The sequence below is a fragment of the Polyodon spathula genome, chromosome 10, assembly GCF_017654505.1.
Source record: "Polyodon spathula isolate WHYD16114869_AA chromosome 10, ASM1765450v1, whole genome shotgun sequence".
Classification (NCBI taxonomy): Eukaryota; Metazoa; Chordata; class Actinopteri; order Acipenseriformes; family Polyodontidae; genus Polyodon; species Polyodon spathula.
The window spans coordinates 44,309,525-44,332,239 of NC_054543.1; the positions used below are offsets into that span (position 1 = coordinate 44,309,525).

Here is a 22,715-nt window from a genome sequence, read left to right on the forward strand (position 1 = left end):
ATTAGATTAAGGCAGCATCTTCCTGCATTGGTCATTCAGTTTTGGCAGCTGTAATTAGAAGCTGGCAAGAAAGGACCGCAAAGAACAAGCAAAAGCAGAGGGAAAGCATTGACGGTGCACTTAATAACACAGGTTCAGTAGCTCATTTAATGTGGCTTTAACACAAGCTCAAGAAACTAAGAGTCAAGTTACTTCATCTGCACTAAATCGTATTGGAGAATTATTTCACTGCAGTTGAATTCCTTTGGCCTGGGACCAATACTGTACAGTATACAGATAAAGAATAAAGGTTAGGTAAGACTACGAGCAGGTGGGTAAATCCAGCAATTTGGGCAACTCGGCATACATCAACTGTTTTACCTTAATGCATTAAAAGCCTGTATCTCTAACATCACCTTTTAAATGCATTTCACCAGATACTTACAATAGAAAAGCTAACAAGTAGTCACAGCCTAATATGGGGTGGGGGGGTGATATCATTCAGGTTTGTGTCGCCGCTGTTGTATCGACAGACTATTTCTCTTTTCAGGCATGACATGGAAGACTTTTCAACAAGGCTTTTAAAAAAGAGGCACTAAAAAAAAAAAAACAGCAACTATGAAGGAAACCGTGATAAAGAAAGGGGTTCTGTCAGAACAGGAAACACAAACACTGCTGCCATACAGCGATGTACATCAAAAGGTTCAGCTCACTTATTTTTCGTGTCAAAAAGCAGAGTTGCCATTAAGTCCACAAACATAATAAAGAACAATGTCACCACTCCATACATTCGACTTGAGATAGTGTTGACTGGATGCCTTGCTTCATGCCCTGGCCAATTTGAAGCAATGGATGCCCCTTGCCACCTTTAAAGCTTTTTCAAGCACTCCCTGGCTTTTAGAACACTGCAAATTCATTCTCTGCCGTCCACTTTTTATAGTGGAAGTGCTGAAAGCCTGTTTGAAACAAAACAGTAACCCCATGGAAGCCACGCATTGGGTTGCTGTCATGTTAACACGGTAATAAAACGAAGCAGCATCGACACCAACACCTTTTTATTTACTGAAGTAAAAAATGCTTTAAACCACAGTCCTTGCTACAATGCTTACAACATGCTTACCGTAAAACGTTCAGAGCAAACAAATAAAGAAGCAGAGTATACTGTTATGATGCACTTAAATACTGCAACTTAGAAATGTTTACTTGTAAAAACAGGTGCAGCAGCTGTATTTTATTTACAGTAGTCATAGACAACGACAGTTAGAATGTCATTATGTCATGTGTTTTTAGTATTGCTCCACGAAGCAGCAACCCCCCCCCCCCAGTTAGCTGTATTTGTGACAAGCTGATTTTAGCAGGAGGTGCTGCTGAGAATTTACAAACAAAGGCAATATTCTTTTTTGGAACATTTTCAATCACTGTTCTACTGTGTACAGGCTTCTCATGGGTTCCAACTACTAACCGACTCTCGTGACATTGCAATTGTGCAATTGATCAGATATCCCACCCCTGTGATGACAGTCAGCGCTGATTGGTCTGTTATCGTTTGTGTTCAAAAGCCATCTAGGAAGGCACAGTGCACTGCACATACAGCTTATAAGAATAACGAAACTAGCAGGATCTATCATTACACCAGCAGGTGCACAGCACCCCTGTACTTCGAGCCAGGAGGTGCAGCAACCCCGGCACCCCTAGTTCCCATGCCCCTGTATCTTCATCATCCTCCATTGTGGAAACTGAGAAAACAAACAGAAAAACATACTGCAATGGTCTTCAAATGATATGGCCTTAGAAAACAGTCCGGATGGCAGGCAGGGAAATGATCTCAGGAGTAACTGATTAACGACCCAGGGAATGCGGATATAAAATACAAGAAAGAATAATGTTTGAGTAGAAATGTACAACAACACCATATGCACAGGAGGCAGCAACACTGAAGTCAAGGAGAGTTTGTTAACCCTTTAGCTCTTGGATATCAACTTATAGGCTCCCAATACCCTCTACTTGTGTATTGGTCAATTCATTTTTACAATAAGGTTGACCATTTGAGGGTTAAATAGGAAATGTTCACACCCTGGCTTTTGGGTCTTGCAAACAATAAGCAGCATCAACCATAGGAAAGGACTGACATCACAGCCTAAGTGTACTGTACTCTATGTGGCTCCTCTGAGCCTGGGGCACACGCTAGGGTCACGACCCATTTCCCCTGAACCCCTACAGCAGGCAAGCAGAAACGGCGTCTAAAGTTTGTTGGCATCAATGTAAACAGAGACCAAAAACTAATTAATCTAACCTTTGTGGTTTTAACTAGCCTACATTCTAAGTTCATGCTATGTATACTGTATCACCTCTTCTGATATTTATTTAGGTTCAGTCCCTGCAGCCTTGAGGCAAGCAACAGCTTCCTCCAGTCTAGTCAAACTGGGTTTTCTTTCATAAAAAATAAACCTGCACTGCAGTGCAGGACATGTGGCAGCTACATAGAGAAAGAACATGATGCAAATGACGTCAATCCACAGGGAGGCATGAATCATGCCATTACACATCAGCACCGCACCTCCAATGTCACACCCCATTTAATCACCACATAGCATGAGTGCTTCAACAAAATTTAACTGATCTGAATAAAAATTCTGCATCATACAGTAGGGCTGTCCAACAGCTTGTATGTTAATCCTCCCATTTAACGTATTATAGAAGGTGAAGGTCTGAACGCATTGGTTTTTGCTAGGGACATAGCACTGTCCACCAGCTGGCTGTAACAAAGCAAAGCATATGCTTGTTCAGCCAAGTGCTTGGCACTTGGATTACTGTAGATGGCAGGCTATGTTCCGTTTTCCTGTGGGAACCAACAGCGTTTGTCAAGCCAGATAATAGTAACATATCAAATGGCACTACAAATATTCCATACTAGAAAGTATAGGGGTAGAGGTGGGGTGGGGGGGGGGGAGGGGGGGGGATCAAAACCCCTTACAGTTCATTCAAAGGTTTGGCAAGCTTTGCCTTACAGATTACAGAGAATACTAAACTTTAAATGAAGACAATTTTAAATCAATTAAGGATGTTAAGATTGTGTTATACCCCGTTTTCCATTTGCTCCACATAGCATGCGTTTATCCCAGGATGCATCTGTGTGGGAGCTTTTCCATCACACTGCCACTGGCTCAGTGTGTGTTGGAACACAGGTCCGTTCAGCCTGGTTTTAAACCCAGCTGAGCGCTGGCTACAAAGCAATTCCAGAGTGTTTAGCTCTGCAAAACAAACCTGGAACTGTAAATTCCATCACATTGACTTTTGTTACAAGCCAACACAACACAACAGACAATTTTATTTCCAGGACACCCAAAAGCCAGGGATAGAAATTTCTGGCTCCCATGTGTAACTCAACCGAAACTGGTATTCTTGGATTTGTCCACAGGTCAATCCCGTGTCTAGATGAGCCAGTGTCAGAGGGAAACGAGGTATTACACTTGGGAAAGTCACATGATTTGGACAGAACTGTCTTAGCTCTTCAGTACTGGGTTGTGGAGAGGAGAGGCCTAGCAGGTTTCCCATAAACTCAAAGCCTGTGCCTTGAGTCATGGCTGTAGCCGCCAGGAGAGCCGTGGGTGCGGTGTGGTTTGTACGTGTCCTGGTAGGAGTCGGAGTACTCTTCTTCCACCAGCGGGTAGTGGTCCCGGCTGTGCTGAGAACCCGACGACAGGCGGTTCCGGCTCTTTCTTGCCCTCTCGCTGTGGTAGTTCTCGTCCGAGGTCATCAGGCTCCGACGCTCGATTGGGGAGTGGTCTCCAGAATGGTTGTTGTGCCTCATTCTTTGGCCCTAGCAAACAAAAGCACAGAAATAGCAGTTTGATTAACTGGTCCTCTATGCTCACAAGTGCCTGATAATAATGTAATAATGCTATTCACATCGCAAGCACTAAACAAGAACACATTCTTTGTTAAAGGGTGATTGATACAGTGCAGTGTAGATTGTACCTCAGAGATGGCATTTAACATGCCTATCAATATTGGATTTTGCTACCCGTCAGTAAGATCACCTGTAACCCAGAGATAGCTGCAGGGTATGGGGAGAGCGCCGTGGAGCCCAGGTTCCGTCCCAGCACAGGGTTCATGGGAGTGCTACTGGGGGCATGCGTGGCACGCCAATAGGCCTCCAGGTACTCGGCCAAGTGTTCACAAGCATCTTCCAGCTGGTTCTCATCCAAAATGATATCAAACATTTCCTGCAAAAAACAGGACATGTATTTGATGTTGTTTTTTTAAAGTTAAAGAACATTATAGCTTTACTAAAACCATCCCAATACCTAAGGCACACTGCAGGGTTTTCTGGTGTTTGGATTGTTATATTTGTAATAGGAATTATTGTAATATAGGAAACATTTTGAACTGCTTTTGTGACCTCAAAAGTCACTTCTGCTGTAAGTGGACATTTTAAATTACAAATGAAGAAAATATTAAATTATAGTTAAAGAAAATGTCCTATTACAATTACTGTAGTATTCCTAGTTTTACTGTAGGAGGTCATATACCAAATATGACTGAATCTTTTGTTTGTTGTTGTTGTTATTATAACGGAATGTATTTTCGCATTTAAAACCTATACGTACCGGAGGGCATTGTGCTAGCTTGTCAGCGGCCACCAACTGGACATTCAGATGTTTGCTTTGGGATTTCCCTCTGGATTTTATCAATCGTTGCAGAACCTAGCAAAGGGAAATAATCACACAAACTGACAGGACTGCCGTGGGTTTGAAACAAGTGTGCCTGAGAACTGATACAGTGGGTGCCTTTCCCACAGAGCCAGGGGATCTAAGGAACAAGCAGAGCTATTCCCAAAGAGCACAAGAATGGAGGAGCTGGGACTGGGTTACAATGAAGGATAATGGCTTGAATGGAGACTCTACATTGTCCTAATTCTGTATTTAATTTCTTATAGTTTATAACATCCCCACAGTGTATACTTTAAGATCCTCTACTGTTGTTTCTGCTGAGATCATTACTTTGCCATGTTTACTCATTAACACTGTTCCACCTGAAAAATGCTTCTGAAAAGACTCCTCAATAAGGCAGATTTGTAGCAAGTGAGGTGGGAAAGCAAATCCATGTTTCACAGGCTTCAGTCACTGCTGTCCTACTGACTGGTTGATATTTCTCTTACAATTCAGATAGCATGCAGAGGGTTTATTCAATCATACTGTAAGTGTCAGTGTAGCAGATGAAGACAAAAACCCTTAAAGACATTTTCAACATGTTACTGAATGCAGTATACAGTAGAGGAGCAGGACAAACTACCCAGAGTGATAAAAACAGATATCAAACGATCCATCGTATGTAGCAAAAGCCAGTAGGGAGCAATCGGACTGAATTTTCGTTAGATTGCACAGAATCACACTGAACTTCAGATCGTCACTTTGTTAACAGTTAAACAGTTCGTAAGCATTTTAAAATATACAGTTTTTCAGGACTAAATACAGTAAGTGGTAAAATATCTTTACCCCTTCCTTGAAATTCTGTATGATGAACTAGTGTAGTACTAACAGCTACAGACAGTATAACATACATTACTAAAGGACAGAGGCACATGCATTTTTCCTAACATTTAGATAAAGGCTACCCGAGATTATTTTTAAGAAGCCTCATTTTTCTTCTTGTTGGCACGTACCTTTGGTGACGACACTTTGACATGGACGATAAGAGGTGCTAAAGATGTCTTGATAAGCTGTGCTGGGTGGTTTATGGTATCAGCATCCAGAACTACTAACTGGAGCGACCGTGCCAACTCGAAAATTCTTTCTATTTCACTCTGCACCTCAGCTACAAGGAAAGCAGACAGAAGCTTTATCACACCAGGTGTTACCAGAAATGTTTGACGTCTTCTAGTTTGACAATAGAATTCTAGGGTGTTTGGAGTTCTGGATGTCTGCTGTTACATTAGGCAAAGAAAAATGATTTAAAAAAACAGTTTGGAAAGTCTTATGGAGTGTCACCACAAAGCGGGAGAATTACACAAAATCAACCTGCTGGGGTTTATTATCAATAGGGTTTATATATTACAATATTTAGACAAGTAGGGGAATATAGACAGACACAAGCCAGTGTAACCTCGAGCCAGGTTCAGTAAAACACTAATCAGTTTCCACTTACCTAAACTAGACCTGGTGTTTGAGCGCTCAATAATGGCTCTCTTGCTGGGATTGTTGAGCACAGACCGCTTGGCGAGAGAAATGTCTGCAGTGACTCTTGTTATAGATATCCTAAAAAACAAAAACAAATAAAGACACGCTGCACACCTCAATTCAAGCTTCTTGATTTTGAAAAAGTTAGTGCAGGGGTGGCCTTCCAGTCCTGGTCTTTGTGCCAACCCTGTTCTAAATTGTTTAATTGAACTAATTAAACCTGCACCCAGACCCTGAAGCAGTTAATGATCTCACATTACCTGTTAAACCTGGAGTGGGGTGGCCCTCAAGGACCGGGATTGGATCCATTATATACTCCTTTTGGGATATGTGCATGTGAGGAAGCGGGGAGGGCATGCAATATGTAACACAGTCAGGCTGCACATGTTAAGTAACAACATTTGTTGTAAAAGAAGAGCAGGGATGTTCTCTCTAACCATGTTCTCAAGAGGCTTTACTCTACCGTGAATGAGCCTCTCTGCTGATATGGGTATACCTGGCTGAATACCTGAAACAATAATTACAACACAATGATCAGCAAACAGAAATGACTCACAGGCCTAGAGGCCCATCAAGCTCTATGGGGACTTGATGGGTCGATTGCCCAATATTAAGTATTCTTTCTGTGCACTGGATTTTAAAACAGAATGTCTTTCTTTTTAGGAGAAGTTTACTTGGTACTGAGACAAGAGATCATTCTTTTCACGGTCAGGATAAACAACCCATCCGCATCACACTCTCTCGGCAGTGCAATGCTGTTAAAGGTAAACAGAAGCAGAAAGACAGACAGACACCTGCCTGACAAGCACTGGAAAACACAAACACTGGCACATGCAAATCCCATCCAAACATGAGTCATCTCTTGTTAAATGATTTGCTGTATGGGGCTTATTAGGTTATGTGCAAAACAGACAGATTCTTCTTTTTAATTATTAAAATGTAACTCTGCAATGCCCAAAGCATTATAACTCTGTGCATTGTGAAATGAGTGTGGGCTGTGTGGTTAGGCTAGGGGGTGTTGGCTAGTGGCTGCAAGCTTTCTTATGCAAAGAAGTGTGAATTCAGCCACACTGTACACATATTTGGCACATACAATATATATATATATATATTCAAGTTTTGTTTTTCTCTCACATATACAAACGATAGCATAAAGTGTCAGCTGCCTCACCTTCCATCAAACCTGTGCTTCAAGAAGTCAAACAGAGCTTTCTGCATCATGTCTGTCACCTGGGTAGGGATTCAGGGAGAGGTGGGAAAGGAGAGTTTTTTGACAGGAAGAGAAAGAAGGAGAAAGTTAAGAAAAAGGAAAGCAGCTACCCCTCCGACCAGCTCAGTGTCAGAGTCACACCCCAGGGTAATGAATCTTACCTTCAACTGAACTCCGTTTCACACTGCTTATTTGAATATATCATTTCTATATGCAGTTTGAAACATTAATAAACTCCTCCCAAATTAAACAATGTCATCTGTGTAATGACTCAATTCCTGCTCCGTACTGTTTATTGCCAGAGCACAAGAGGTGATGTATTTCTTGATACTAAAAACAGTGACAGAAACAAATTAACATAAGAACAGACAGTGAAGCCGAACAGCAATTTCACTTCCCTGTGAAACTGCAAGTTGGCAAAACCAAAACAAAACAGCAAACAAATGTTTAGAGTTGGTGAACAACGACTGCACCACAGTTTATGAAGCATTCTTGCTCTCATTTGCGTGCACTAGTAGTTAAAACATCAGAGGATTTTTCACTAATGAACGGGAAGATTTATTGGCTCAAGTCTGGCTCTATTTAAATGTCAAATGTGACTTCTGGCTCAATAGTGCTAAAACCATGCCGGTCTGCCGCATAATAAAAAGTCATTGATTGGATGGATTCGTTGGCCCTGGACCCTCACTTCTGAGAACGAGTCTGGGCAGAGTATCTCTCCTGTGTGACAGCAGCTAGTAGACAATGCTATCTTATGTATGTGCAAAAAAAAAAAGGTAAGATAAATAGGTTCAATCAAAAAATACTGCAATGCTTTATGATCCACGTAATTCAATTAAACATCCAGACATTTGAGGACACTACCCAGGCACACCACTGAATTAGTAACAGAGTCAACAGTGTGTGTTAATTCCAGAAGCCCTTAATGTAAAACCCAGCTTCACCATGCTTCCATTCCAGAGAGAATGATGGAATGCTGCGGTATAGAACACTGGAATAACATTGGTGTTACAGGTTTTTTTATTGGATCTGCCCATCGGCAACAGCGAGCAGACCAACTTTTCAGCTAGTGCCTTAAGTAGCTGTAGGAAGTGTGTCTGTGGCACAGTAAGAAGCACTTTGCCCTCAGAGCTAGAACTAATACCAGTGTGGGAGGCATTAATAGTGCTTATATGGTTCCACTGGGGTCCATTCAATTGAATGTTCAGACATTATTATATAATAATATAATATTGATTAAAGCAACAGCAGTATTTAGATCAACCGCCATTTAAATCCACTGAAATCGACCCCTGTGGTATGAAATGAACATTAAAGGGTTAAACCCTAAAGAAGTGAAGCTTGCAGACTCTCCTGTGCAAAGTCAGGTCAGGGCTTTAATCTTGACGTGGTGGCTGTTCTCTGAGAGGCTTGACATTAGCGGCGTGCATCATGGGTTTCAAGTCATAACTTTTAAATGATTACCTAGTTAATTTAAAAGCCAGTGTACACCAAGCAGGAGCAGAATGAAGCACTGTAGCGTGGAGCACGAGACGAGCCAAGCCATCATTTTCCTTGTAAACAAGGTTCCTGTTCAATCACATTCTGCTGCTTAAGGAATTGCTACAACACTCTTGCTGGTTTTCAGGTTGTGAGTTTTCTCCTTCTCTGGACAAATCTTTCCCTTGAGTCAAACATGTAACTTTCTTGTCCAAGTAATACAGCAACAGTCAAATGTCATAATGGCTATTTGACACGGTTTGTGTTTGTTAAATAGGTCAGCTTATTCTATTTATGGGTCCTGTGTCACGGTCATCTACCGACTCAAACTTGCATGGGTGGAAAGACAAGACAGGGCGGTCTATAGATGAGCATACCAGCATAGTACTGTAAAGGCCAAGGGAGAGAGACGGAATGAACAGGGTTCTGGGAGTCCAGGATAGGGAACACTTGACAGTGAGGGAGGCAGGTGACCCGGGGCTCCTGTATCACTCACCTCATATCCTTTCAATGATGGGCCGACCAGAACCACGGGCCTCATGGAGGGAACCACGTCATATGGAGGAACGTGCTCTGTCTGTAGCGGAAATGAAAGGTCAGCGGTTTTTAAACATTTCCTAAGCTGCTAGAAAAAGGAGGCTGTACAAAATGAGTCTTTCTTTTGTAAACTGGTGTTACGGGTGCAAGCTATGAAGTATTAGTACTGTGCTCTGATGTCTCTTCAAAGGGCTTCTGGTTCTCAACCCCCTGCACTTGAAATTCGTATTACTAGTGAAGCTATTGATGCTGATGATTGTATGGCTATGTGAGGAAGGCACCCTTTCTAATGCAATGCACGTTCAATTCATAGTATGATTCTTATGATGAGTGACATCCAGAATATTAGCATAGCCATTCCTCCTTAACCCCTTAAGGTACACAAGAAATTGAGCAGTTGCTCTAACATGTTTTTTCTTAAAATGCATTTGAGAGGGACTCAAGTATCCTGAGGAAACTGACGGTTTGGATGATCAGATCCAACCTACATCAGGATGGTTGAAGTTTGGAACCAAACTGTGTTTTAATATGCAAAATGCAAATGGAAATACACTTACCACTTTCTGTTTCTGCTTTGCTGTAAAAAAAAATATATATATATATATTGTAAAAAGATGAAAAGAAACAATATGCGTAGGAATATTATTATTAAAACATTAACAAATCAAGATTACCCACATAATGCCAAACATCACATTTAAAGAAATCCCTACAATAGTCATTTTAGAATCAAAATTGATTATTTTGCGGGATCATTCAATTTAGCAAAATAAGCTTTGATTTAAAGTAGCTGTTGCATTCGGTTTCAGTAAATGCATTCATTTAACATTCATTCAAGCACAGTTTCAGATGTTGCTCAACCGGCATGCATGCATCTTTTGACATCCATTTGGAATACATTTTTTATACAAATAGGGAAAGTAATCTTGAATGAATGATTTTTTCATCTTTCCTGAGAACACTGGTGCTTGCAGTAGGCGTTTTTTTTAAGTGCCCCCAATTTTAATTTTGCCACATACTTTATGTGCATTTAATTTGTGTATAGTAAGAAACCCTTTCTTGATTACTGGTGCTGATGGTGTGTTTTTGTCATTGTTGGGAGTGGGAGGGCGATATGATAAAACGCCATTCCAATGTATTGACAAGTTTAACTAGGAGCGTTGCATTTGTTTGTATGAAACTGTTAAATAAACAAGAATCATTTCTTTGGAAACATGAATTATTCCCTTAACCCTATATTTGTTGTTTTAATGCATCATCTTAATATTACTTCTCAGTCCCTCTCTGATAGCAATGCTGCATTTACAATCCACAAACACCACAGCTGGCTCTTGCACTGCCACTTTATAATCACTAAATGAGGGGAAGACCAGCGCTGATGAGAAGCAGCTGTATGAACAGGTAGGGGTATCATGTGACTAGGAGAGAGCTTGGATGGGAATGGGGAATGCCCATGACAGAAAGGGACCTCAGTGTATCACATAGCACAAGAATAACAGTTTACTTATAGAGTTACCCAATTTAGCGATTCACCCCTTTTTACTGACATGAGCCTCGAATCACAAGAAACAGCAAGGTCCTTTTCTATGAGCTGCAATGGATGCCTGCTGACGTTGTCAACAGCATAGCAAAATGGCAAATGTATTTTATAGTTTTGTTACTCACAACTCACGGCAACAAAGCTGTTGGTTTGTGCCATATAAAAAACAGTACACTTTAAGTAGTGCAGTTGCAGTTGGTACAGTAAAGACTATAATACAACAGTGACAGATAAACATTCAGATTCCCTAGCTGTGTGATTCTCCGGCATTCTCTGGTATTTCATTACTGTTGCTGTTCTTATTCAAATGATAGATACAGTGTTGGGTCGAAATATAACTTCCTCATAGACCTGCTCTAGTGCAAACCTCTCCCACTATATTATTAATTGTATTTAGTACTCTTAATAAAATGTTCAATGAATTAACCCTGGAAAAACACAGGCAGGATTAATATACAGTACAGTGACGATTGTACCAGTATTTAGATCTGCTACTTTTTTTTAAGATTATTCAAATATACTTCAATTTATCACAGTTCATTTAAATATACAAGTTAGAGTCTACGGATTTCACAAAACAATACTGGGCTCACATACTGCCTCAGCTTTCCCTGAAGCTTACTAACAGCCACTCGTAGCAGCTATATAGATACAACTGGTGTGAAGGAACAAACAAGGGTCACCCTTTACTGCCCACTGCCCAATATATTTGACATTGAGAATTTAGGTATTCAATAAGTATGGGAACATACCCAGAGCAGAAAAGGGTTAAACATAACGAGTCATATTTTAAACACTGGATCAAACATACATCTAGAAAGCTTTTGAAAAGGACAGAGATTCCTGAACTGTAACTGACACTGGCACATACAGTAGCACATTGTCAAAATAATTCATTTGGGGAAGTTCTGTTTATATGAAGTCATCCAACTAGGTATCTTTTGGGTAATTAAATGACATTTTTGGTGTTGAACGGTTTTATGTTGAGTATACTTAACCCTGCTACAGTTCATTCTGTCAGGGTGGAGGTTTTGAATTGAATAGTACCTGTGTGCTCACCACAGATTGTTGCTTGTTCTGGTCCTTACTAGTTTTGTTACACGCTGTTGTTTTGTCGACTGACCCTCTCTATTTTATCCAACAGCACCCTTTCGGTAATCTCACCTGCGGAGGGGGGTGTAGCTCTGAACGTGCCAGAGACCATCTCTCCTAGACTTGAAGAGGAATTTCCACTGGACTTACTAAAAAAAGGGACATTAGAAAAATAAAAGAGAACATTAATACGATATACAAGACACCATTGATATGAAGCTGCTAATGGGTTGTTAAAAAACACAGTTTGCTTTTGCTTGGCACTGTTATCTTTTGCTTGAGCCATTTAAGCTTCATTAGATTTCCGTTTGCTGTAAACTTGGTGCAGACAGGAAGGTGCAGCAATTAAGTGGTGCAAAAAGCATTAGTTGATGACTGCTTTTGTTTGGTGTCCAGTGGTGCTGTTTAGTGCTGCCGTTCGTGTTTATAGAGCTGGGGTGTGCTTGATCTAAAAGATAAGTGTTACTCTATGTGATTTTCGAGGTAAAATTCTACTTAAAAAAAAAAGAATCCATGCAATGCCAATAATGTGAGATTAACATGAAATCAAGTGTGAAATATTTTTCTAGGCTAATCATCCAAAAATAAATAAATACCAAGTGTTCTTGTCGTCGTCGTCCCCCCACCCCCCCTCCCGTCAGACCGCTGTATTGTTTAAATGATCAGAGTGAGGGATGTCAAGCATGGATTCAGCATCTTCTTTACACTGTCACATGTTGACAGCTCAACAGTCCAACAGTCCACAGAGGCAAACAGCTTTTAATCTTCACTTGTAATCTAATCTGCTGGCCCTCCTTCGGTTTATTTAAAAAGGAAACAACATAGTGAGAAATGATCTAATGATCTAATGCCATCAAACAATTCCAGGCAACAGGAGGCAATGATTGGAAGGGGTTTCCTGTGGGAGGTATTATGTAAGGCATAACCACCACCACACTGTGACATTTTTTGGTCACATCAAGGTACATTCAGTACAGACCACGAAAGTAACAGACCACAAGCAAACTTTTTTTTTATTTTCTGCTCTGAGACTTTATATAATCAATGTATAGGATGTACAGCATTATACAACTATTTGCTATAATCTTAAAAGACACGATAGATCTGCTTTTTACAAGGGCTCTAGTAAGCATGTTGCGAATTGCTAATTATTATTACAACACAGAATAAAAAGCTAGCCACATCCAATTCCAAACAAATATAATCCCATTTTCACTTTTTATCTCCCAATAAAAAATAAGACAGCAGTAGCTTGTGTAATACTGTACTTAGCTTTGATAAAACTAGTCATACAAAAGTTTTGCACATGCCTTTTACAGAATGTACCTATTTCAACAATTTTTTTGCAAAACTCCAAAAATGCAAATTCAAAAGTATTCACGCCCTTTGATGCTACAATAGTATTGTCTACAAGGTGCTTGAAATTTCAATATGATAATGCAGAACCTAACTGTATAAAAGTCTAGAAAATATTGGATTGTAGCTGAACATTCTTAGAGAGTATAAAAGGGTTAGGCATAGGATGGTTGCTGTCATTACCAATAAGTCAATATGGGAAAAAGTAAAGAGCTATCTGGGCAAAAAAAAAAAAAGATTTTTATTGTCATAAAGCTGGAGAAGGACATCAAAAGATTTCCAATCATTTGAGTATCCCAATTTCATCTATTGTTTTTATTATCGAAAAGTACAAGACTCATGGCACTGTCACAACACTCCCTCGCTCTGAAAGAAAGAAGGTTCTTTCATCAAGAACAAGCAGAAGAATTGTGAGGAAGGTTAATAACAATCCCAGATTGACTGCCAAAGATATTCCAAGTGAATTGGCTGCAAGGGGACTGGGGTTTCCATTTCAACCTTGGAATTTGAATGAACAGGAACAATTTTGCGTTGAAGAATGGTCAAAAAATCTCAAAGAAATCATGCCAAATATCCTAGTTGTTTGAAAGAGGATATTACTGCTAAAGGTGCCTAAACTAATTCATTCATTCATTGTAGACAACCATTTCTTGTAACTTTTTATTCTCACCCACAAAAGCAAAACTTTTGCTACAAAAGATTTTTCCTAATTTTTTTTGTTTTCAAATTTCTAGAAATGAAACATTTCCATTGGGGTATGTAAACCTTTGACTGCAACTGTGTGTGTCTGTGTGTGTGTGTGTGTGTGTGTGTGTGTGTGTGTGTGTGTGACGATAGCTGTAAAAACTGACTAACACAGTTAACAAAATACCCCATATGATCATGTAATTACAGTGATAGCAGCAGTACAGCTATAAGAAGTGTTGTAGCTAGATAGTATGTTCCAAAGTCTTGTTTTCAGGCCCCCCTCTTACCCGTGGAAGCGCCCCCTTTTTTGTTCCTGCTGGATTCGGATGTTCTCCAGTTTGAGGGGGCTTGGTATAAATCCAATCTCACAGCCCTCCTTCACCAGGCGTCCTATCCACCAGTCATTGTTGTACTTCTGTGTTTGGAAATAACCACACTAGAGGGGTTAGAGGGGTTCCGGTTTAAACATCGAAGCACAGTTAGGCTGACACTTGGCTGACACTTAAACTGTAAACAATGCGTACTCTTAATTAGCAGAAATGTAGTAATCCAGTCCTATATTAGCATTTATACTTCTGTGTGTGTGGTAGTGCTAATTTCATCACGTGCTTTGTTCTTGTCCACCATGGATTTTAAAACGATCAAAGATGCAACTACTGCAACAATATTAAATCAAGAGTCTGAAGTTAGAATAAAATAGAATAACAAACTCTTTCACTCATTGGAAATAAACTCATTTGCTGTCAAGAGACAGCAGGAGTTAAGAAAACGCAAGTGGATGGATGTGTCTTCCTTGCATTTCTTCTGCTCTGAGTGTGCTTCCCCTTTCTGAGTGCAACTTCAACACGCTCTGTGTTCTGTAAATAATGCAGCCTTCTTCCATTATGGCATTTTTAAGGCTAGCTCTTTCCTGTGCTGTATTTTCAGACGGATTCTGGATCATTTGTCTCTCAATGTCTCTGTATTTTTGAGCCAGTTTGTGTAACGGAGGGGTGGGGTATGGATTTTTTGCTTTTTTACTAAACTAAACATTGTAGATCTTTGCAAAACCGACAGCTCCATTAGAAAGAAAGAACGAAAGAAAGAAAGAAAGAAAGAAAGAAAGAAAGAAAGAAAGAAAGAAAGAAAGAAAGAAAGAAAGAAAGAAAGGCACATTGAAGAAGCAGGTTTCACAGTGCTGGTGAAAATGTAATACTATAACGCACCTCTTTAATGTGTAGAAAGTCCTTGGCATCGAAGGAAATGCCAGTGCCTGCTACCGGTACATCCTCATCCAGGGCGCCGCAGTAACTGACATTGGTCTTCACTGCGAACGCTACCGCCTTGGCCTAAGAAAAGAGCACACTAGAAAATATAAGAAGGCCTCCATTACCTTGTGGTCTCTTCAGAGAGCAGTACAAAGTGGGCAGGGTAGTGCAGGTACTGTAGGGGCTGGGAGCTCTCACCTTGGCCCTTTCCAACTGCAGTGCCGCCTGCTGCTCTCGCTCCTGCCCGACTCCCTCCCGGTCCTCTTCCAGAGAGACATCGGAATCAGACGGCCTGCTAGTGTAGGAGTCTGCTGAACCCTGGCAGGTCAATATCAAATGGCAAGCCATTAACAACCACAAAAGAGACCAGCACAGCCTGAGCTGCACTCAGCTTCTTTAAAAGAAGGGTTTTTCAAAATCCATCCATTCATGCCTGCTTTACCTTCACTAACATTTTCATCACTCCCACTGCCCAGCAATAGCCTCTTTTCACTTGTTGAACCGGTGCAAAAGAATATAGCCAAGCTACTGAACCCTAGACAAGTCACCCAGCCCGGCTAAGGTCAGCGCCTGGCTTTGTCAGGCACCTGACCAGCAGGGGTCTCTGAAGTGAGAGGAGGTGAATTATCCCAGACTGATAACCTCCCTAATCCACGCGAGAGTGAATGCCAATGCAGCTCTCCCTGTGGGCCGATGCAACAGAGCAGCCCTCTTGGTCTGAACTAATAAGAGCCCTCAATGCTCTACTCGCCTTTCCAGGTAGAACTCCAGTTAACACTGCTGGATCTGAGGGACAGGCACATTTGTTTGCAACATACTGATGTCAAAGCAAGCACTTGCCTAGTTCTGTGCAACTACTGCAGCAAACCTTCTAGCACGACTGGTGAAAAAACAGGATGTACAGAAAATGTGCTTCAAGTGGACCTATCCTCACACAGGTCCCTCTGCAGAGACTGGAGCTGCACTGAGCATTACTGGGACACTGTGGGCTTTTTCACAGCCAGTTTGGAGTTTTTTGCACACTGCTCGTCTGAATTTTAATTAGGTACTTAAACACAGCATAAATTATAAAAAGGGGGCAAATAACTCAAGTGTTGTCTATGGAAAAACATAAAGAGCCTAATATAGTAAGTTCTTGTAACAGCATAACCTTCTCTGGAAGAAAAAAACACAACAACAGTACGTTAGTAACATTCATCCCCTGCCACGACACTGTGTCCCAGCCCTTCGCCAGGGACATGGATCCCCAACAGGAACACTACCACTGCAAAGATGAACAGGGTGTCTGATAAACCTTTTGGCCCAAATTATATATATATATATTCGCTGATGCTTTTAAAACAGGTATCACAAAAAAAAAACCTTGTTCATACATGTTTGTAAAATAAAATCCTGTTAACCAAATCCTATCCCCAGGTTCACAATATGCGTTGGATCATGGCTCCTTGTTTGCAATCGTCAGTTTGCAGCCTATTGTGCAGTGCACTCGACACAGTGATGGGGAAGGAGGGCCAACACAGCATCCTATTGAAACAGGATCAAAGCAGAACTGATTAAAGCAGGCGAGTTCAAAATATTACAAGCCTTTTGAAGCTCTCCACTGCCCCACGAGTGAACTGTTAAAATAATCAAAACAAGAGCCCGGAAAACAGTGCCGAAGTAATTATCGCATTCGAGAACTGGACAGTTCCTTACACTTAACACAATACAGCAAAGACTTTCAGAGCTGGCTTTGTAACTGCTTTATAATACAGCACCACAAATACACTGTACAAGGGTGCTTTACATAAACTACTGGGCACTGGACACTTATGAAACATAGTGTTGTCATTGATAGGAATGTTAATGGTAAATAATGATAAATAGCACTTTACTTTTAGCAATCATAAGAAAAATCTACTTGGGAAGCTTGGCAGCAAATGTAGGGATAATTATTAATGACTAAGGGAGTCCAAACCTAATAAATTAATTGATGAATGAAATGCATTCACTCATTCATTTTAAATTAAATGTTTTATATTTTTTAACTCCAGGGGTTTTGTTGCAATTTGGCAACCAGCTCACTGTCACTCATAAAATGAAATGTTTCTTTCAATTTCTTAAAGGTGTAATGATAGTCAAGCCTTTGAAAATCATTTTCTTATGCTTGACACAAATTGTACACTGTGCTGACCTTACTCAAAACCTAACCCATATACAGCTATGGCACTGTACGGGTCTACCAGCTAAAATCTCAATTTACTTATACGGCACACTCTATAACTGGACATGAAAAAAGAAACCTTCTAATTAACTCAAAGGGCATATCTGTTATGCTAATAATTCTTATAATTCAGGAATGCATTTGAATAGATTATACCTTTATGTGGCACAACATGCCTGCTCTGTAACTTCATAGACCTATTATCATGTGAGCTGGTTTACAGTGCTGCTGCTAGCATCTTCCTCCACACTGCCGTTACACAGACGCCATTTAACTACGCTGGAAGAGAAAGCAGGCTCTGAATATGAACGGGACAGCGGGTTTAGTTGTCGGGGGTATTTCTGTAATTTTCTGTAGAATTTATCTTGTGATCTCTATATAATGGTTTTGCAAGTCAAGATTGTAAGATAAAATGATCTCATGATCTCGACATCACACATTTCTATTTATTTTTGTATTTATTCACTGTCCTTAATGAGCCACCCTGTTAGTCACCCTTCCAATCCTACATATTTATATTCTCTAGCTGGGTTTTTGTGTGACTAACTTTAGAAGCCAGGTATAGCTTTTGAAATTGTGTTTGATTGCTGAACATTGATTGCTATGCGTTTACTGCAGTTAAACAATGAAAAATGAAGCTTACCAAAAATACCAGTATGGTTAAATAATAATAATAATAATAATAATAATAATAATAATAATAATAATACAATGTTTGATATGTTCAGGTATATAATATTATTTAGGTATTTTTAAAGGAAAGCCCTGCTTTATGAGGAGAGACACTGATGGAGAGCAGTAATGGAGGTCTTTGATCATGAAATCAAAAGCTTCTCAGAAAGTAAAAGGTTGATTCATTTGTGGCTCTGGTTTACAGACTTATAAAATAAATATGAAAACAGAAATATTATACAGTCAACACCATTGTGTGAGTCTTTACAAAAGCATCACAAAACATCCCATAACCTTTCAAACTTTGTCATGGTTTACTCATTCCTGTGCAGTGAATATTTTAGCAAAAAAAAGCTCTTTAAATCATCTGCTAACTACTCCCTTGTTGAACTGCCTTTGGGGAAGATATCCAGTTAGCCATCCGAAAAGGGGCAGATTCAAAAGGGACTTTTATTTAAGAACATAAGAAAGAGGAGATTTATGAACGAGGTGGCCATTTGTTCCATCTAAGCTTGACAGGTTCCGAGTAGCTGATTGATCTCACAACTTTGTCAAATTGGGTCTTAAAGGATGCAAAAGTGTTTCTGCTTCAACAGCATCACTACTGTAGGTAGTCCATTCCATACACTCATCCCTCTCTGTGTTAAAAAGTGTCTCCTTCCCTCTGTCCTAAGTCTATCTCCACTTAATTTCCAACTGTGGCCTCTGGTCCTAGTTTCTGTGCTGCTCTTGAAGTAATGGTTTGGGTTGACTAGGTCAACTCTTTTTAAGATCTGAAAGACTTCAATCAGGTCCCCCCTGATTCTTCTTTGCTCCAGGACCTTTTAGAAATATTACAGTGGTAGGGGAAGCTGGTGAATTTACTTTGGTAGCAATGCTTAAATTGATTAATAGACATGAAGATAGAAAATATCAAACCAATCATAGTCATGTTTTAAAATAAATGTCAGTAATAAATCTTCAGCAAGATTTAGCAAGAATTAAAATGGAAAATAAACAAAATAGCTGTAGTCTGTAAAACAGCTTTGTCCTCTTCTGGCTCTGCTTTGTAATATTTCTGCAATATATTTTACCAGACACAGGCCATAAATGTCATTTGGGAATGCCACAGAAATGATGGGGAGGGTGCAAGTTCAAAGCTGTTTGTTCTTCCAATAGTTTTCAGACTATAGCACGCAAAACATTGTAACAATCTGCAGTGTAGCACGTTCAACAGCTTTAAGACTCAGCATTTAGTTTTACTGTAGTTGGCTTGAACAAGGGGGTCATAAGATTTGACACACAATGGCTTTGATTATGTGAAGCATCAGTTTATCGTTATGATACACGGGGGCAGACCAGGAATCATGTGTGGCTCCACCTGCCAAGACTCATTGCTCTCAGTTTATTTTTCGACAGCAGCACACCCTGTATATAACTGTGCTAGATATAATCTGGTTTGAATAATCGCACAAGGTATCTGATTGAACCGAATCCAAATGTGAAGCCTTAATCCGTCAGAATGTGCCCATGTCCATATGAGGGAACGTCTGTCAGTATCTTCAGCTAGGAGTCCTGGACAATGTCATTAGTCAAGACCATGTCGGACAGCAGCCACACCACCCCCCGAAATTCCTTCATCACTCCACGCTTCCACTGTTACATAAAGCACACCAAAGTCAGACAAGATAAGGGTGCCAGGCTGCAGTATGTGAGATGACATCAGACTCCACAGTGATTCATTCTGTAAGGCACTCCCAGTTCAGTGACTAACATGCTTTCAGAAACAGTGGGAGAGAGACTGCAAATATAAACGTGAAACATTACATTTCAATTACCCCACAGTGACAAGGATACCTGATCATTCTTTTCCTCTACTGTGCTTCTGGGTTTTGTACTTTTTAGATATTTGTAGATTTTGTTTTTTCAGTTGTCCCTTTTATATTTCAGCTCTTTGTTCACAAAATACTGGAGGAAGGCCACCACTGGACTGCAGTGTACCCCGAGTTCCAGTTACAGCACATTAAAATGAAATGGCGTAGCATTGCGCTGTACAAGTCCTTTAGCAAAGCTAACCATCCCACAATATAGTATATCACATTTCTGGATATCATTTCCTGTTGTTATTTAAAAAAGATCTTTGTCACAAGCAGTCGGAAATCTAGACAAAACCTCAACGAGTAACCAAGGCCAGCAAGTCTGAACGTTGAGAATGTTGTTCTACATGGATGCTGATATAATGCACAGCTAGGTGGATCTCTCCCCAGGTAATGAAAGGATGCCAGTCACTCAATAATACCACTTGCTCCAATTCCAAAAGGTTTGCTGTCACTTCAGAGTTCAGATCTCATCAAAGAAAAAATGCCAAATACAGCCTTCGCAAAAGAAGAAATCAAGCAGCAATATAATGCAGTAAAAAAATGCCAAAAGCCAGACATCTATGGGATGCGGCAGGAACGTTACTAACTTTGTTCCTCCAGTTTTCATAAACAGCCCTGCGTATTCAAAGCCCTGAGCTCAATTCAACTTGGTCGCTTTTACAGCTTTGTGGAAAACAATATTTCTGGTTCCAATAGCTTTCACTGTGCTTATTTTGACAGAGATCTCCTGTGTGAAACAGTTACTGTGTATTTTAAACAATCAACTCAGATCCTCATTGTAGTACAAAGATGTCTGCTAATGATCTACACAGTGGCAGGTCTAAATAATGCTGATCATTAACTCAGTATTAGTTTCCCAGGGGTGATTTATAGACCTGCTTGTTACCTACATTCAACAAAATTACAGTGAGAAGAGGTTTATTAATGTAAGGCTGTGCCAAGACTCCAATGGCTGCTTGCAATACAGCTTCATACTCTACTTGATTGTCACTAGCTATTCCTATTATTAGAAAGCTTTAATAAAAATGCAATGTACAGCACAGTGCCACACATAGATTTTATGTATGTCAGCACAGCTTGCTGCTACTGTAATAGGCCTTGATATATTCCTTGTTATACAGAATGCTAATACTGCTGCTGGTGTCAGTGTGATGCCGCTGTTTTTTCAGGCAAAGCACAGTGCTCTGTCTATGGAGCCCTGAAGTTTAAAATTATTATCACCAGCGATGGTGGACTCCACAGTTTACAGGCTTCAATGTCAAATTGCTCCCCTTTGCAAACATTTAACTCGGGGAGGGGAAAATAAGAACATTATCCCAAAGGATTATACATTTACTAAATATGTACTGTACATACTGTAGGTTTTTGTTCACAGATTCTCCCCTCCTATTTATGGGACCCCAAAAAAATCACAGCATATTACTCTTGTTAAACCTCAATACTGTATGTTTCATACCATGCTGATATAGGTATAAAACAACACCTATTTGCATGCTACATTTGTAGAGCAAGGCTTTGAGCAGCTTTTAGCAGCTTTTATTCCTTCAAAAGACCATTTACAGATGGAGAAAACCTGTTTGCCAATCCTGCCCATCAGCATGTTTAGAGCCCTCATTAAAAAATGGGGCCCTTCATAGATTGATCGTGTTTGTCCGTCGGTCTGTTGGATGGACACGAGAACTGCCTTCATTTTGCACCAATCTTCACCAAACTTCTGTCATACACTCCGAGCCTCCTGTAGATGTTTCTGATTGCATTTGGCTATAAATCGGATTAACTTTTGATTTTATATGAATGTTTGTACCCTGCACATGCACTCATGGATGGGATCATGAGGACTCTCTATATGTGCCTGAACTGGTTCTGACACACAGTAACTATCCCATATCAAGCTGCATTTCAGCTTCCATTTCACAGCTATTTAAACATCCCATGCAACTTTGCACACCTATAATCTTAGTGTTGCACTGGGAAGTTCACAATATTGAGAGAGTATAATAATAATAATAATAATCTTTATTTATAGCACCTTTCCTAGTGGACCACCATTACCAAACACTTTACAAGATACAAGACTAGGGTGTGTGAACTATGCATCAGCGTACAACAACATCTCACCCAAAAGACAGAGCACAAGGTGGTTAATGACTTGCTCAGGATCACACAGAGAGTCAGTGGCTGAGCTGTGATTTGAACTGGGGACCTGCTGCTTGCAGGCCTGTTTCTTTAACTACTGGACCACACAGCCTCCTATATACTGAAGTCCTCATATGCTAAAATGCAATTAGATCTCTACTATATAATTCACATTGAAACTACTGTATGTATAGAGCCAACTCTCTCCACTAAGTAACAAAATGCCTTGTCAAAAACAAAGTATCAAAAATATTAAAAGGTAAACTGTATGTTATAGTACCAAAAAAATGTAATTAAAATAAGTGTTTAACACAGGAATTCCATCAGATCGTTTCAAATTGTTATACAGCGCTGTTATAATAAATCTATTATTCTCTCTTTTAACAATGCTAACATCTTGTAACCAACCAGTGTCACAAATAGGTTCTGGTAAATGATTGACAGGTGCTTCTTTTTTGGGGGGGTCGCCTGTGCACACATGGGAGTGTACTGCATGTCTTGTTTCTCAGGTACAGTGTTCCTGGTAGGGTTGGAATGTT

At 40.1% G+C, this 22,715-nt stretch overlaps 1 protein-coding gene across 3 annotated transcripts in view; it reads right to left on the reverse strand.

Moving 5' to 3' along the window:
* Positions 1-22,715, reverse strand: part of LOC121322389 (voltage-dependent L-type calcium channel subunit beta-4) — a 41,716-nt gene that overhangs the window by 2,299 nt on the left and 16,702 nt on the right. For 2 of the 3 annotated variants that reach the window (XM_041262281.1, XM_041262283.1), the window contains 12 exons: positions 15,505-15,624; positions 15,265-15,387; positions 14,347-14,474; positions 12,089-12,165; positions 9,942-9,961; positions 9,344-9,424; positions 7,330-7,388; positions 6,127-6,236; positions 5,645-5,796; positions 4,590-4,685; positions 4,020-4,205; positions 1-3,799 (listed from right to left, as the gene is read on the reverse strand). The exon at positions 1-3,799 is cut by the window's left edge and continues 2,299 nt beyond it. In XM_041262281.1, the coding sequence (XP_041118215.1) occupies positions 3,539-3,799; positions 4,020-4,205; positions 4,590-4,685; positions 5,645-5,796; positions 6,127-6,236; positions 7,330-7,388; positions 9,344-9,424; positions 9,942-9,961; positions 12,089-12,165; positions 14,347-14,474; positions 15,265-15,387; positions 15,505-15,624 (1,413 nt within the window). In that variant the 3' untranslated portion in view covers positions 1-3,538. The remainder of the gene's footprint in view (positions 3,800-4,019; positions 4,206-4,589; positions 4,686-5,644; positions 5,797-6,126; positions 6,237-7,329; positions 7,389-9,343; positions 9,425-9,941; positions 9,962-12,088; positions 12,166-14,346; positions 14,475-15,264; positions 15,388-15,504; positions 15,625-22,715) is intronic. The other variant, XM_041262282.1, reaches the window with a different exon arrangement.